The sequence below is a fragment of the Protopterus annectens genome, chromosome 1.part2 (genome assembly GCF_019279795.1).
Source record: "Protopterus annectens isolate FY-2018-M chromosome 1.part2, PAN1.0, whole genome shotgun sequence".
NCBI lineage: Eukaryota > Metazoa > Chordata > Ceratodontiformes > Protopteridae > Protopterus > Protopterus annectens.
The window spans coordinates 1,171,037,182-1,171,053,662 of NC_056727.1; the positions used below are offsets into that span (position 1 = coordinate 1,171,037,182).

General features: G+C 40.6%; 1 protein-coding gene across 6 annotated transcripts in view; it reads left to right on the forward strand.

Moving 5' to 3' along the window:
- LOC122792271 (kinesin light chain 1-like) overlaps positions 1 to 7,344 on the forward strand; it is a 1,642,552-nt gene extending 1,635,208 nt beyond the window's left edge. For all 6 annotated transcript variants that reach the window (XM_044060030.1, XM_044060024.1, XM_044060029.1 and 3 more), the window contains one exon: positions 136 to 7,344. In XM_044060030.1, the coding sequence (XP_043915965.1) occupies positions 136 to 225 (90 nt within the window). In that variant the 3' untranslated portion in view covers positions 226 to 7,344. The remainder of the gene's footprint in view (positions 1 to 135) is intronic.
- Positions 7,345 to 16,481: the final 9,137 nt, after the last annotated feature.

A 16,481-nucleotide genomic window follows, 5' to 3' on the forward strand; every position in this document is an offset into this window, starting at 1 on the left:
ACATCTGGTTTAATGCTGAACCTTTGAAGAATTAAACCACAGGCTATAAATAAATATGATTTTACTGCGAAAATGTGTGTTTGTGCTGTAAAGAAAGGGCTCATCAAGCAGTAACATCTTTATTTTTCTTTTTAGGGACCCAGAGGCAACCTTTCTGAAGGCAGAGTTCTTAGTGCAAGCACTGTAGACCTTCCCAGCACAGTCTCTCTCCTTTCATCCAACTAACAGCCAGTGCCTGCTGTTCCACAGAATCTACTCCAGCACTACAGTTTGATTTTCTGAGCTGATTTTATTGGACTTCTTGTAGCTGACCTCATTCAGGATCTTTCAGTATACCCTCAAAACCCAAAGCTGTGCTCCAGTTGCCTTGTTTGAAAACTTCCACAGATTCAAGTGCACTTCAGCATACATTTATTCTTTCTAATCTAAGTCTGCGTTGTGCTGTTTTTCTGACAGGAATTTTGCTAAATGTCTGAGTGATTTGCTGTTTACATTGAACTTGGTTTTCAGTAAATGATTCTGAAAGATGATATTCCGTGAACAAGAAATTCTGAACTGACACAACTTCACATGTAACTACATCTTATTATTTTTTATTTTATTTTTTTTTTTGGATTTTATTCTCTGGTTGTGCAGGAGTTTGATTTTTATGATGGCTTCATTGTCAAACTGCTTGCGTTTGAATATGCATGCAGGGATACCAAATGACTGCTTGTTGGCAGAATGTGCTGCCTTTGCAGTGATCTGCTTTTTGACTTTTGTATATAAAGCACTTTTTGTTCATGGTAGATCATGCATTTTCTTGGGAGTACAGGTTAATACTGTTTTTAAAATAACTTATTTAGGAGGCTAAGAACTGCCGTGGGCATTATGAACCAGTAGTGTGACCACAGTAGAGTGATGAAGTAGCAGCATGTTGGGCTGTGGGGTAGAATATATAGTGATGGTAATTTTTATTTAAAAAAGATTATGTAACAGAACAGAACAAGAGTACATCTTCAGGGCTGGATGGCTGTGTGTTTTGTGCCCTGTAATACCCACAGTTTATCTCAGGTAAGAACCTAATCCTGTAATGTTCCCTGAATTGTGTATTGTGAAAGATAAGCCATAGGACACTTAATGTAATTTTGTGAAGAATCTTTATTAAAACTAGAGATGAAGGGGCTGGGTACAAGCTTAAGTATAGAAAAAAAAAGGAACAGGACTCAAAAGCGTAACTATTACTTTACCTTACCTTCCTTGGCTCTTTTTTTATTTGTCTCCTAATGTAAAAGTTGTGTTATAGATGATGAGTCAGTCATTCTTAGCAGGAAGATATGGAAGTATTTTCAGCTATAGGTAGCACCAGCCACAATGTTTCATCATCTGGTTTGCTAAAACAGTTGGTTCTCAGCAATAAAATATGTGGTCAGTTTGATACAATTTATTACAGCCTAATTGTTGTAGCTTTGTTCATCTGCAGGTATATTGATCCACTGGACAATGGATTATCATCTTTTCTTTGCCCATGTTTTATAGTCTTATCTTTGTGGGAACTTTTTCACAACTGTACCTTTGCAAACGTTGCTTTCCTGAAGATTCTTGAAGTCTACAGTTAAGACTTGCATAGAAAGAACATTGTGCAATTCCATCTTTCCACACAGATCTTCCCCTACTTACAGCCTTATATTATTCACAGATCTCCAGCACTTCTGATCTTTCACTGATGGTCAGGTTATTGATGTGAAGTGGAGTTCCTAAATCCTAAAGATCATTTTGTTTTACTGACAGAATGTTATGTCCTGTCAGAGAAGTTTTTGATGCTGTGACTAGTACAGCGTATCATTACTGATAAAGGACCGACTTTCCATCAATGGTGTAGCTTCTAAATTATTGTAGGTCACACTGTTAGTTGTTGAAAGTGTCTCACCAATTTTCTTGGTAATAGAATTGTCTTGGGTGACAAGCTGTACATCAGTAAGTTCATTGTAGGTTTCATATTTGTTATTTTATGCCTTTCTCTGGCTTATAGGGTAGTGTTTCAAGTGTATAACAGCTGCCAGTAATAGTAGAAGATAATACATGTTAATCAAGAAGCATTTTTGTTGAAAAGCTTCCCAACCTATGGCTTCGACATCTTTAGCTCATAGTATGAAACCGCTGCATTTTCCGGAGAGGTTTAGTATCAATGACAGGAAGTGATGATGAACATTTTTTTTCCTGATGAAGACTTCATAGATATTGACAGTCTTCACATTCTATGGCTTCAGTAATAGTCTCTTGTCGAACATTGATATTAATACTTTGTCAGCTATATACTGGACTTTCCTGAAAACAGGCTATGCCTAGTGAGACTAACCAGTCAACTAAAAGTAAATGATGATAAAATTTGGTCCATTCACAGTATTTTTCCTGTTGACTTCCTCTAGCTTTACTTATCTTAGGGGCTATCTTCATTAATTATGGTACTTCAGATTGCTAATGTACACGAGTTCTGCAAAAGCAGCATCACATTCGTATGTAAATATTTTCCTATAGGAAATGAGTTTAAAAGTAAGTAGAGGCTTTAGGAGTGCCCAAGGGTACACAACCATTTAGAATTCAGCAGAACTTGTAATTCATGCTGTACTTTTGAACTTAAATTTTGTTCCCCAATTATTACTACCTACTTTTGTGGTCCTGAAAAAAACGCATGACTACAGATCTCATCTTTTAAAGTTTTCCAGTTGCTTCTTTGAGGTGCAGTTGCATTATGCTTTTATTTATGTTACTAAGTGCAATTTATCTTTCAGTTTTTATGGATCTTGTTAGAAACCAATATTTAATTTATTATTTAGTTATTTATGTAGTTGTTTATAAAAGTTAACCAGGTTAGAACACCGATCTCCCGACTTTATACATTAGTTTGGTACATTAACTGGAAAAATTCCATTTCCATGTGTTAATTGCAGCTTAGTTGGAACCATCACTGATTTTTTTTCATTGAATCAGAGATTTAATTTATTGCACGTAGAGAGCTTCCAAAAAGACAAACTTGACAGCAGATGGATTCATTTGAGTTTTCTTTACTTTTGTAATGCATTTTAGTGATAATAACCAAGAAGAATCGACACAACAGCAGCAAAAAAAAATCATCTGAACATGTTTAACTAACTACTGTTTACAGTCTATGTATGCTTAAATGGGTCATTGTTAAGTACCATTATGTGGTACTTATCCTACAGTCTCAGCTTGTTCTTTTACATGAGTAAACTGGTTATATAGTAGAATCTTGGTAGCTTCTTCAAGTTGGGATTTCATGTCCAGAATTGTAAAAATTGGCTTTTTTACAGGTTCTTTCTCTTGTAGTCCAGAAAGTCCTTCAGTTTGACTTGATATATTTATTTTCTATTTAGTCAGCGTAAACTTCTTGACTGTACAGGACAGATTCAACATTATTACCTCAAGAGCTTTCAGTAGACAATTATAATTGTCTTGTTTCAATACAAGTAGTCTTTTCAGCCTAAGTGGACCATACCAATGTCCATCTCATTGGTGCACAAAACAGCTTAGGTTTTAGTGCTCATTAGTTATTTTGACAATAAATTCTCATATGGAAGATATCTGTGGACATTACCAAGTAATGTGTACTATATCAACTGATGTGTAACAGCAGACCTTACATATGAGCATTCCAGTAATCTATATATTTTTACTTTGCTGATCACCAATGACCCTCAACTTAGTAGTCTTTGTTAGCCAGGGAACTGAAGTTTTGTAGATATTGGACAGACATTGCCTACAGTGGTGAATACTTGGCTCTTTCCCCACAAGACATTTAGCAAGTATAAATTAATCTGTATATATGCAAGGGTCTGGCAGGCTTCCCTTCGTTTATGTATTTGATGCATGTGTTAGTATGCAGATGGTATATCTGCTAGAGCTTATCTTCCTTATATATAGTTTAGTCACCTTGCCTGATGTGGTAGTAATTTGGTTTCTATTTGTTGTGGTATCCCCACATATTTCATTCAAGCTTCATGTTTTTTTTTTCTTGGGACTTAATAAATCTCTTGGTCTGAAAGAAGTCTGACAATGATATAGCTGTCTTCATTCCTCTTACCTGAGCAGTAGCCGCAGAATTCCTATTTCTTCTCTGAGAAGCCAGTTTCAGAGACTAAGTCATATCTTCTGACTCACATCCTAGACCTCTTGTCTATGAGTTCAGGTGAGACTAGCACAGCCTGTCTTGTATTAACTAAAAGACATTTCCAACTGAGATGATGGCATCTGTGACAGTATCCCACCTCTTATTGTCTCTGGGGATAATGATGCTGAAAATCGAACCTGTTTATGTTAAAGGAATAGTAATTGTTCCGTGTTTGTTAATGTTTATCTGTGTATTGAATCTTTGCAATACTTCATCCTTAAGTGAAGATAAGAAAGCTAAAAATGGATAGCTTGTTCTTAGTGAAACTACAGTTTTACACTACTCCTGAAGGTAAATGAGTGCATTGCTTCACATTCTTCTGGCAAGGCTGTTATGGACTGCTTACATCTAAATGTGGTTGAGAAAGACATTCGCAGAGCTGATTTATAAGTGCCAGGACCAATTAAACTAGTAAAGAGGAATAGAGAAGGAGGAAACATGTGGTACAGGAAAGCAGGCTAACAAAAGGGAAATATGGTGACTGGAGTGTGATGCTTTGCCAGGTAAGAAGCCCAGGTTAAAATGTTTAATCCTTTGATATCTACCGACAACTGTAGTTATTGCAGGCATAACAAAAACATTGGCCGCAATAGTAGGAAACTGGGATGTGGTGATAAATGGATTCAGAATGTCCTGAGTGGATCGTGGAAGCAAATGTGGTAGTGGGGTAGCAGTATAGATTCAAGATGGTATAAAAGACACCATGAAAGAGATTAGTAATGTTGATAAAAAGAAAGAAGGGAAAACTGACATGTTGCCTTTGAGGCTGCAGAGGGAAATAGCGAGTGGTCCTTTATGAATAGAGTGGTATTCAGGACACTTGATGTAAAAAGGAATAGTGGTGATAAGCTCAAAAGCAAAATTCTGTTATTTACCATCCAAGGAACAATAGCGGAATATGCCTCAGGAGCAGAAATCAAGCATTATTTGAAGGTAGGCTTCAGTTAGTTGGGAAATACAATGGTAAATAATGCATAATGGTGGCAGAAAGTGAGAACAGTTGGCTGCATTGAGGTAGGAGTGAGAAAGGGAATGAATCTGTGTGTTCAGGAAAAAGAAGACTGGGGAAGAAAATATAAGACCTCACAACAGACTGTACTGTCTGCACCCTCGACCCATAAAATGTGCATAGTTCGCCTTTTCCACAGTTGTGCATTCTCGTCTCTTGAATATAATCCCCGTAGTCTCTTCTTACTGGGAACAACATTTCACTTATTGTATTGTCACTTCTTAGAGTAATTTTTGACTTCACCTTGTTATGGTAAGATAAATATTTCTTTATTTGATATTTGAAATGCTGATTACATTAAGTTTAGAATTATTGCAGTCTGAGTATTTGTTTTAGCATCTAGAAATTCAAGATCTCTGTATTTCTGTGCATGCACCCTCTTCAGCATTAATTACAAAAGTTTTATTCTTTCTGTTCTGATAAAATGACCATAAAGTCCTTTTTTCTGCTTATTTCATTTTCAACAGTTCCAATGTGGTTTCTGCTTTTCACCTCTTCTTGCTAGAGCTTTCCAGTACCCATTTCTTTGTGCTGGTGTTGTACATGCTACCATACTTACACTACTTCTACAGAGAGTTTTTTTTTTCATAGAATGACCATCTTTTCTCTGAATAAATGCTATCTTGTGTTATTCCTTTCTTCCGCCTCTTTCAGCCACATACCACGTCTTCTAATTGAATATCCTGTTTTGTTCTCTTCTATCCCATTCCTGATATGACTTTTGCTCTGCGGCTGTACAGTCTTTTCTCTCATTTCAAATACTTTTGTCTGATTTCTGCTCCTATGTATATGTGGCTTCCAGAAATGGACTTTGAGAACTTACTATATCTAATCAGGAAATTACTGTTTCTTGTTTTCATCTCCTTAATTATTTTTTGCAATTAGTATAGCATACATGTCTGCTAAAACATGAGTAAAGTATAATCAGACCTTTCTTTATGCACTTACCAGCATAATGACTTTTCCATATTCTTCACCCTGAATGGTAGACTGGTGTACTGTGAATTCCAGAATGTCCTTTACTAGTCTATAGTCTTTATAATGGGTAGCATTGTGGCTGATTGATTAAGGTCTCTGCCATATTGCACTAGGATATGGTTACTTAGTTAATGACTGCATGTAGTTGTGTTTTCCCCAAGTTTGCTTCTGAAACATAATGGCTGATGGGCTTCTCTCTCTCTTATAATATGTGTGTGAATGTAACAGTAATTTCCGTTCTATGTGGTCCCTGTTCTTTTGTACCGTTGGCTGCTGGTTTTTGCTTGGTGATGTGTGTGTCCTGTACACACGCTTTGGCACACTGATCTTTGTTTAGTTACTTGTTTATCTGATTGTTCTTTTTCTTTCTGTGTGCAATGGTTATAATCTACCTTAAATATTAGCGTGCCTGTGCTGTTTCTCACCGAGGTTTAAAACTGATGTGAAAGGCTCCCACCGGCGATCCTGTATTGTTGCTTATCTTTCTGCCTGAGATTAAGCTGTATTAGTACAAGAATTCTTCTGTTTGTTTGTGTTTGGCAGGTGAATTATCCAATTATTTCTTGATTCAAATCTAATGATTGAAGAACCGCTTTCAGCATGCAGTCTTTTATTCATCGCAACCTACACACTGTTGTAATACTGTATTGATGAGTATAAAGTGTCTTGACCTGAGGAAATATTGTATAACATCCTCCTTTTAATAGCATTTAATGTATTCAAGTCCTTAACTGAGTTTGGTTTCATACCTCTAAATCTTTAAGCATTTTATGCTGTACTGTTATATACATTTGTTATATTGCTGGTTGTACAATTTTGTTATGCTGCTGCCATCTGTTACAGTTATTCTACAGATATTTTAATGTATACTGCTTTTCACTGTAGCTCAAACTATACAGTCAATAGAGAAAAGTAATCTCATTTGTGTTTCTCCTATTCAGCTTGCTATTCATCTGTTCACCTCCCCAGGGATCTCCCACTGTGCTTCTTCTTACCTGCACCTCGTCCCTGTTCGAAACGGGAATTTTTGAAGTGCTCTGCTTCCATACAGGTTTTTTCCCTCAAGAACATTTGTGTACATGAACTCACTGTTCTGCATATTGTACATTTTACTCTCATTACAATTTTCAGTACTAGTACAGTACCCCATTTTGCGCTTGCTAGCAGCCTGCTGCAGATTATAGTCCCCTCTCCCCTCCTCGATCCCCTGCTAACTCTCTCGACCATTGGTGTTATCATAATTTATTTTGGCCAGTAGGTGGCAGCATTACTGTGCTCCCTCTTCCAACTCTGTATTTCTGCAGTAACCCTCCCCTTGAAGTATTTTTATTTTTTCCCCTATTAATTCTTCTGATGTTCTTCGTGTTTCACTGTTGCAGTCATTACATTTGGGTTATCTGCCTGCAGGTAGCCCCAGCCGGCCTGAATATCCTTGGATTCCTGCGTCAGATTCTGTGTCTTCTTCCATGACGTAAGGTCGTCAGGGGTATAAAACATGCAGCCGACGCCATTACATCAGTCTTTCTTGCCACGCAGTGCCCGAAGCAGAAGCAGTTCGCAAGTGCCGGTCGGCCGACTCCTGAAATTTTCATTTTCGAGTTTCAGAACTGAAGTACCCTGTTGGGGATCCTTTTTCTGGCTCTTAACCGATGTCAGTAAAAGTTAACAATTGTATTACCTGTGGAAAGCAAATACCTCATAAAGATTTTCATTTGTACTGCATTCCTTGCTTAGGCCCAGACCACGACGTCCCTTGCTGTCAGTTTTGTGCCTTATTCAACCCCCAAACTATTCATCGGCTTCGGTAAGCCGTCTGACTACTGACATTCCGAAAAAACATAAAGATAAAGACAGAGACAGACCGCATAGGTCCAAAACTGCCGACGACACTTCTGTTAAGCTAGTCGCCAGTTCACCGGTACTCAGTGAGGTGCTTTCACAGCCCCTGATACCCGCTACTTCAGATTCGCTGGCCTCTACTGAGACCCATTCGGAGTCCGGTATGCCGTGAGATGCTTCTTCGACTATGGAACTTGTGGATGTCTCTACCTTGGATGGGTCCGGAGCCGCTGTGCAGGCACTGGCTTCTGAGGGTGTATTCAGGCCTACAGATTGGCATTTCAAACTGCCATCTCCTTCATCAAGGCCTAAAACTCGACCCACGCCTAGAAAACCGACGTCAAAACCGCATGGTCAGGCCCATATAGGTTCATAGGTTGGCACTAGGTTATTGGCCCTAGGGCCTTTTCAAGCCTAGCCATAACAATTCCCTGGATATTTCTTCCCACAATATTTACTTCTCTGGACCCCTGTCTGGCAGGGCGACTGACATGATATGCCTAAAAAACATATGCTTAGAATGGCTGAAGACGTTATTACTTTAATTAGGGAAGCCAGCCTTCCCCCTCTGAGATCTAGAACTGATTTTACTTCTGATTCTTCTGATCAGGATTCTGATATTTCTGTTTCTTCTGATTACCAGGATTTGCCCTTACTCATCTATGAGGACTCTGATGCTGAGGATTCCATTCCATCTGCTTCCCCCCAGAAGATTTTTCTTTTGGTGAAACCTTGCACTCTCTTAGGGAGCATTTCCGATGAGAAAGCCAGGATTACTCTGACTCCAAAAAGAGGCTTAGGGAATTCTTACTCCTCCCTCAACACAGGCCTTTAGCTGTCCTTCCTGTTATGGACATTGTAGATGATGCCTTCTTGGAATTTAGCCTGGCCCCAGACTGTTTACCTCCAGCTCCCAGAAAACCTGACAGGTATTACAGAGTACCTGACTCTCACAAGTTCCTCTTCACAAATCCTACTGCGGATCCAGAGACCATTTCCCAAGGACCAATAGGCATTAAGGCTACTGCTGCCAAAAGCCCTACCCCCTCAGATAGAGATTCCTGGGCCTTGGACAGATGGGGGAAGAAGGTATACACTTCTGCTACTTTGGCCATTAGGGCCTTAAATTGCCAGTTTCATATGTTTAAGTATCAGCAGCATGTTATGGGACTACTTAAACAGAAAATGATGTTGATTCCTGACTGTGCTGAACATAAAGAATTACAGGCTTTAATGCATTCTGCTAAACTAGTTGGTAAACATACTTTACAATGTGGTTTTGACTCTTTAGAAGCATCTTGCAGGGCTGCTGTCACTGGGTCTGTACTTAGAACGCATGCTTGGCTTAAGAAGCAAAACTTGCCAGATCATGTTAAAGCTAAATTACTGGATGCTTCCTTAAATCAAGACCGCCTGTTTGGCAACAAAGCAGAAGACGTTCTTAAAAAGATGGAGGAAAAAGCTAAATCTATGCAAACTGTTAAAGATTTCCTGCAAGTACAGCCTCCCAAATTTAGTAGGCATTGGCCTATTAAGAATTGGTCCATTCCAGTCTCTTCCAGGCCTTCTCACTCCAAACCCAGGAACAGCAGACCACCTAGGCGACAGTCTCAAGGTACACACAGACCTAAGCAGTGGGGGGCTCCCACTTCCAAAGCTGGAATTAGAAAGACACCCCCCTATGGAAAAATGTCACAATGGCTTAACCTTAACTCTTCCAAGCCCTGCTCCAACTGCCTGCACCCTTAGGGGGAAAGCTGGCACTGCATGAAAAAAACTGGGAACTCATTACCCAGGACAAATGGGTTTTGAATATAGTTTCCCAAGGATACAGATTCCACTTCCACATCCTACCAACTCCAAACGGTTGGCCAGAGCTACCCCCAAATCAGTGGGCTTTCTTCACTCCAGAGAAACAAGTTTATTTGACAACCTACTTCAAACTACTGGCCACAAAGACCCAGCTATCTGCAAGGAAAATCCTGCAAGGCCTGGGGTTCATGGTCTCTTACATTCTACTAATTCCATATGCAAGACTGCATATGAGGAAACTGTAATAGTATCTAAAAAGCCTATGGTGTCAACATTCTCAGGACAAAGACAGAGTTCCTTTGGTGGGCAGAGGCCTGCTACCACAACAAGGGGCTCCCATTCACTCTACCCCCTGCCACCCAAACCCTAACAACAGATGCATCAGACTATGCATGGGGGGCTCACTTGGCAGGGCAGTGCATTCAGGGCAAATGGAACCCGAGACAGATGCACCTGCATATCAACCAAAAAGAAATGTTAGCTGTACAGAATTCCCTGATAGCCTTCAAGGACCATATTCTTCCAGGACAATTATTGGTAAAGACAGACAACACCACAGTTATGTGGTACATAAACACGTAGGGGGGAACCCACTCGTACCCTCTCTGCAGACTAGCCGTGGCTCTGTGGAACACGGCCTAGAGCTACCAAGTGCACCTACAAGCTCAATTCCTGCCAGGCAAGCTAAATTCACTGCCATACGACCTAAGCAGAAATCTCATGGACCTACAGGAGTAGAAACTGGAACCAAAGATATTCCACCTCTTGAGAAACGAGTGGGGGAATCCAGAGATAGACCAGTTTGCCACCCTCAGAACTACCAATTGGACAAATTCTGCACAAGGACTTCCCACAGTCAAGCTTGGAAAGTGGATGCCTTGTCCTTTACCTGGGAAAGCCTCTCAGTTTATGCCTTTTCCCCTCTGCCTCTCCTCTCAAAGGTTCTGCTAAAGATCAAACAGGACAAACCAAGGGCAATACTGATTGCACTAGACTGGCCACGCCAGCACTGGTACCCCGTCTTGTGCAGTATGACACTGCTGGAACCATGGCACCTGCCTCAGACCCCTTCTTTGCTGTCTCAGCAGGAGGGCCAGATCCTGCCTCCTCAGCTTCAAACCCTGAACCTTGCAGCCTGGCTAATTCCTTGAGCTCTCCAATAGCACCCCTCAGTAAGCAGGTGCTAGATGTCATTCTGGAGGCAAGGAGGCCTAGTACTAGAAAACCCTATGCTGAAAAGTGCAAAAGATACTGTTCCTGGAGCCAGACTCAGGGGATGGGCACAACAGTACCCAGCTTACCGCATATTCTTCATTACTTAACAGATGTTGGTTACCCTCTCTTCAGCCCCCTGACTTCTCTTGGCCCTACCTTTCTTCTTGTTTGGTGTATTTAAGCTTTCTGGTGTATTTGCTTTTTGTTGGAGGGTATAACCTTACATATAATTGCTTCCCATTATGGGGACACCTGACATCTGGGGCAAGAAAAAGTGATGTAATGGCGTCGGCTGCATGTTTTATACTCCTGATGACCTGACGTCATGGAAGAAGAGACAGCATCCGATGCAGGAATCCAAGGCTTTGATATTCAGGCCAGCTGAGGGCTACCTGCAGGCAGATAACCCAAATGTAATGACTGCAACAGTGAATACACTCAAACATCTACATTTATGGTAAGTGTACACAACTGTACTTTTTTTTTTCTCCATTACCTCTGTTGTTATTCCTGTCTCCCTTTACCTGATCTGTAGCTCCTTCTCTTCTTCCACTTCACTGATTGTTTCTGGCTGGTCTCTCTCTTCATCTCGGCTTGGCTCTTATAACCTAAACCTATATCCTAGGTGATGCCAACATCAGTTGGACTATGTTTTACTGTACTGCCCCTTCCCACACAATCAACCTGTACAATTTCTCCCAATTAATTCTTTCTCCAACTAGGCCTTCTAAAGATGGTTCCTCTGGATCCATCTTTGACTGAATCTTAACAACTCACCCAAATCATACTACCAAAGCTGGAATAATACCAGATCCTCTCAGTGATCACCTACCTGCCTTTGCTGACCGGCTCCCATATCCTTTACAAAAACACCACCATTACATCCAATCCCGCAACCTCTCCTCTTTTAACCCACTAATTTTCTCAGAATGCCTAAAGCATACTGACTGGTCCCCTCTAAAACCCTTCCTCTAGATGATGCCGTATCCCTTTTTAACCACTCATTTCTATCCCTCCTCAACCAGCAAGCCCCCCCCCCCCAAGAACCAAACGCATCAAAACCAATCCCTGCCCATGGTTATCAAGAGAAACCAAACTAGCTATGCAACAAAGAGACAAAAATGGAGACAATATATAAAACAAAAAAAAAATCCCAACTCCCTCCTAGAGTTTAAGCAACTTCAAAACTCCACTAAAAAGCTAATAACTAAAGGCTGCAAAGTTTACTACTCCAAACTCCAGTCCTTGCACTCCACAAATCCCAAAAAATTCTGGGACTCAATCTCATCAGTTCTGCACCCTGGCAATAAAGTAAACCCCTGTCCAAATCCCACCTTCTCTGACCTTGACACGGCCACCCAGTTCAACTCATTTTTCATAGACTGCATTGCCAAAATATCCACCTCCTTCCCACCCCCTCCAGCCCTAGCCCCTCCTACCACAACCTCCACCCCGATCACCTACCTCCCTCCACATCTTTCTGCCTTGCTCCCTTTCCCACAAGCACTATAAAAAGACTTCAATTCAAACTCAAACCCTGTCACGATGCACCTGATAATCTTCCACCTACCTTTGTCAAACATTCTGCAGACAGCATCACCTATCCTATCTCTATTCTTATAAATAGATCCATGCAAGAACCATACGTCCCTTCAATCTGGCACCATGCTTGCATCATCCCCCTCCACAAAGGTGGCAAAAATACTGACGCCACCAATTTCAGGCCTATTGCTATCCTTTCCCCTCTTTCTAAAATACTTGAGAAAGCCATCCAAGCACAACTTATGACACACCTAACTAAATATAATCTCCTCTCCCTTACACACCATGGCTTCTGTCCTGGCCACTGTACCATGACAGCCCTTCATTCCTTTCTGGAAACCATCAGCCTTAAACGAGACTCAGGAACATTTGTATCTATGCTTTTCCTAGATCTGTCTAAGGCCTTTGACACCATCTCCCACACCCTACTCGTATCTCAACTCTCCATCCTAAATCTCCCTCCACTATAGCCCGGTTTTCCAGCTACCTGTCCAGTCACTAAGAAGCTGTCCAGTGGAAAACTTCAACCTCCCCCTTCCTACCTACATCCACAGGTGGCCCTCAATGTTCTGTTCTTGGCCCTGTACTCTTTAACCTATTCATTAACTACTTTCACCGCTCCATCCCACAATCTTTTGTCATATAGTATACTGATGATTCTGCTATCATCTGCTCAGCCTTTTCCCCCTCTGAGCTCCTATCTAGAACTCAATTAGCCTTCTCCACAGCAGAAACCTGGATGCAGTCTAACCATTTAGCTGTAAATGCAAAAAAAAAAAAAAACTATTGATCTTTACCCCTACAAAAAATTCCTTTATTGACAAAACCTTTTTCACCATACAGAACCAGAACAACACTCCCATTGAAATTGCTCCCAACAGTAAGCTTCTCGGCATCATTGATGAAGAAATAAAATTTGATACCCACATCCACTCCACAGTCAAGAAAACCTACCAAAAGATAGGTCTCCTCTACAGGCATAACTGCTTCCTCAGCCCCTCTACCTGTAAAAGCCTAGCTTCCACCTTCCTGCTTCCCCTCCCTTATGTATGGTCCTTTGTTCACCAATCTCAACCTCAGCCTTTGATGCAAACTTGAATCCTGCTACCACAAGATTTGCAATTTTGCTACCAATTCTAAGTACTCAGCCCATCACTACCATGCCCTCCACACCCTTAATTGGCTTAAACTAACCAATTACCTCAGATACCTACAACTCACCTTTGCCCACAAGCTCATCTTTAAACCTGCAAATTGCCCATCTCTCGCTACATCCTTAACACACTATTTACCTAGCCACACACTTAGATCCCCACACCAAAATCTGCTATGGGTCCACAAACCTTCACGGCCTCCTGGCCATCTACTACTGTCCTACTCCTTAGCTAAACAGTGGAACTCTTTTCCTCCTCACCTACGCAACCTTCCAAGCCTTACAAAATTAAAATCTCAGCTTTTCTCTCATCTCTTATCCAAATGGGAATGCCTGTCTCAAGCTCCAACATAACCCCCCCCCTTTTTTTTCTGCCCTGCTCTGAATTTCATTACCAGTTACCACTACTACTGTTGCTGTACCTAAACTTTCTCTTCCCTATTTGACGGATTTCTTCTCAGCTGTCTATTATACTATACTTTCAATTTTAAATGTTCTACTTTCTCCATTCAATAACTGCTCACCTTACCTAAAGGCTTATTACCTATCTGTTTAGATGTTAAATTTCTGAGTGCTTATTGACAAAATTGTCAATTGTTAATTGTTTAGTTTAACCTAACCTGCAAAGGGCTAACAACCATATGTCTAATTGTTAACTTACTAGAGGTCTTCTGTAAATGCTAAATGTTTCTATTGAAATTTTTGTCTTTTATTTTGTAACATGTAATTTGCAATGTCTTGGAGCTTTCCTCCCCAGGCCTCCACTGAAAATGGGCTCTTCATTGTCTTTCGGCTTTTCCCGGTTTTTTTTTTCCCGGTTTTCTGGTCTCCACAGTGGAACTCCAGTCCGCTAATGATTGGCAGTGGATTCTTTTTTACTTTACCAAATTACCAGCCTGACACCCAACCGTCAAAGAAGGCACACCCATTCACGCATGCACCTACCTGCATTTCTTTAAATGTCACTCAACTACAGGGAGGACATGCAAACTCCACACGAAGGTGCTCCCGCTGAGAATCGAACGGGAGAACCTCTTGCTGTGAGGCGACAATGCTAACTGCTGTACCACCGCGGCCTCGTGTGTGTGTGTGTGTGTGTGTGTGTGTGTGTGTGTGTATATATATATATATGGGTCTATATGACTACATCGACATGTTATAACACCGACAGCCACTAGTTCGACAGTATATCATCGACGTCTTATATTATCGAAATTTCAAATATCCGACGTTTACTTGTCCGACAATGAAAGAGAATGCAACAGCAGTACATGAAAACTCTGTTAAAGAAATAAATATGCAATACAAATGCCCAACTAGTGAGCAAATAGAAAGGCAGTTCACAAGTGAAATACTCGCGTTAGTAACAGCGATATGTGCTCTGCACCGAAGAAAGATGGCGAACGTAGACCAGAGTAGTCCTGGGGAGATAGGCTCCATGTACCATACCGTAGAGTCACAAAAGAGAAAGCCCATGTTAGTAATTGACAGCTATCTATATTATCTAGAACGAACAAGGGATAGTAGACAATATTGGGCTTGTAAATACAAAATGACAGAAAACTGTAAGGGCAGAGCTGTTACTGTGTATTTACCTGATGGCGATAAATTGCACAAATCTGTAGGTCATTCTCATGCTGCAGACATAGGGGAACTGGAACGCTATGCTGTATGTAGCGATCTCAAATGCAGAGCTAGTATGGGTAGAGACACACCTTCACTAATTGTGGATGATGCGTTAGCCTCAACATCTTTAGCTACCATTGATTGTCTCCCTCATAGATCAGCACTCTTACAACAGATGAATCGCGTTAAACGCGTCAAATGTGGAGTTACTAAAAAGTTTCAACTTACACTAGATAATATAGACTTCAGTAAATTTAAGTTGAAAACTGGTGTATTTGTAAGCAAAGTTATGACAGACAAGGTCACTGATACCACAGTAGTAGTATTTACTACTGTGGATAATTTACGTGATCTCAGTGAATCTACCATATGGCTTATGGATGGGACGTTCTTCTCAAAAGGTGTTACTATATGACAATTATACACTGTGCATGGTATACTAAAACATGGCACAAATATGAAATCTGCTCCACTAATCTATGCATTTATGTCAAAGAAGTCACTAAAAGCTTACAACTATTTGTGGAATAGTATCTTCTTTTTACTCACAGCAAATGGTTTAGAAATGAAGGTTAAATTTGTGTTATCTGACTTTGAAATAGCTGCATTGAAGAGCATTAGAATGAATTTTACCAATGTCCGTTCCAAGGGTTGTTTGTTTCACTTTGGACAGAACATCTGGCGTAAAATTCAATCCTTGGGTTTAGCTTCTATTTACAATAATTCACAGGAACTTCAATTAGCTGTGAAGTCACTAGTTGCGTTAGCGTTTTTACCTGAGGACAAAGTAAAAGCAACATTTGAAGAGCTGAAAAGTATTTTTCCAACAGAAGGGAAAGATGTGTTACAATACTTAGCAGACTGGTATGTCTATGGAAAGAGGCGTAAGTTTAATACAAGGTTCACGTCTTCAGTTAGGTTTCCGCCTTTGTTTCCCATTACATTCTGGAATGTCTTTGAACTAAATGAATTGTCCCTACCTCGTACTCAAAATAAAGTTGAGGCATGGCATCAAAGATTGAAATGCATGCTATGTGATAAGGGCACTGACTTGAGATATTTACTGCACATTTTAAGTCGCGAACAAGATCGGGTAGGCGAATTGAGAGTGCGCATGTTTACAGGGTTCCCATCGTCTC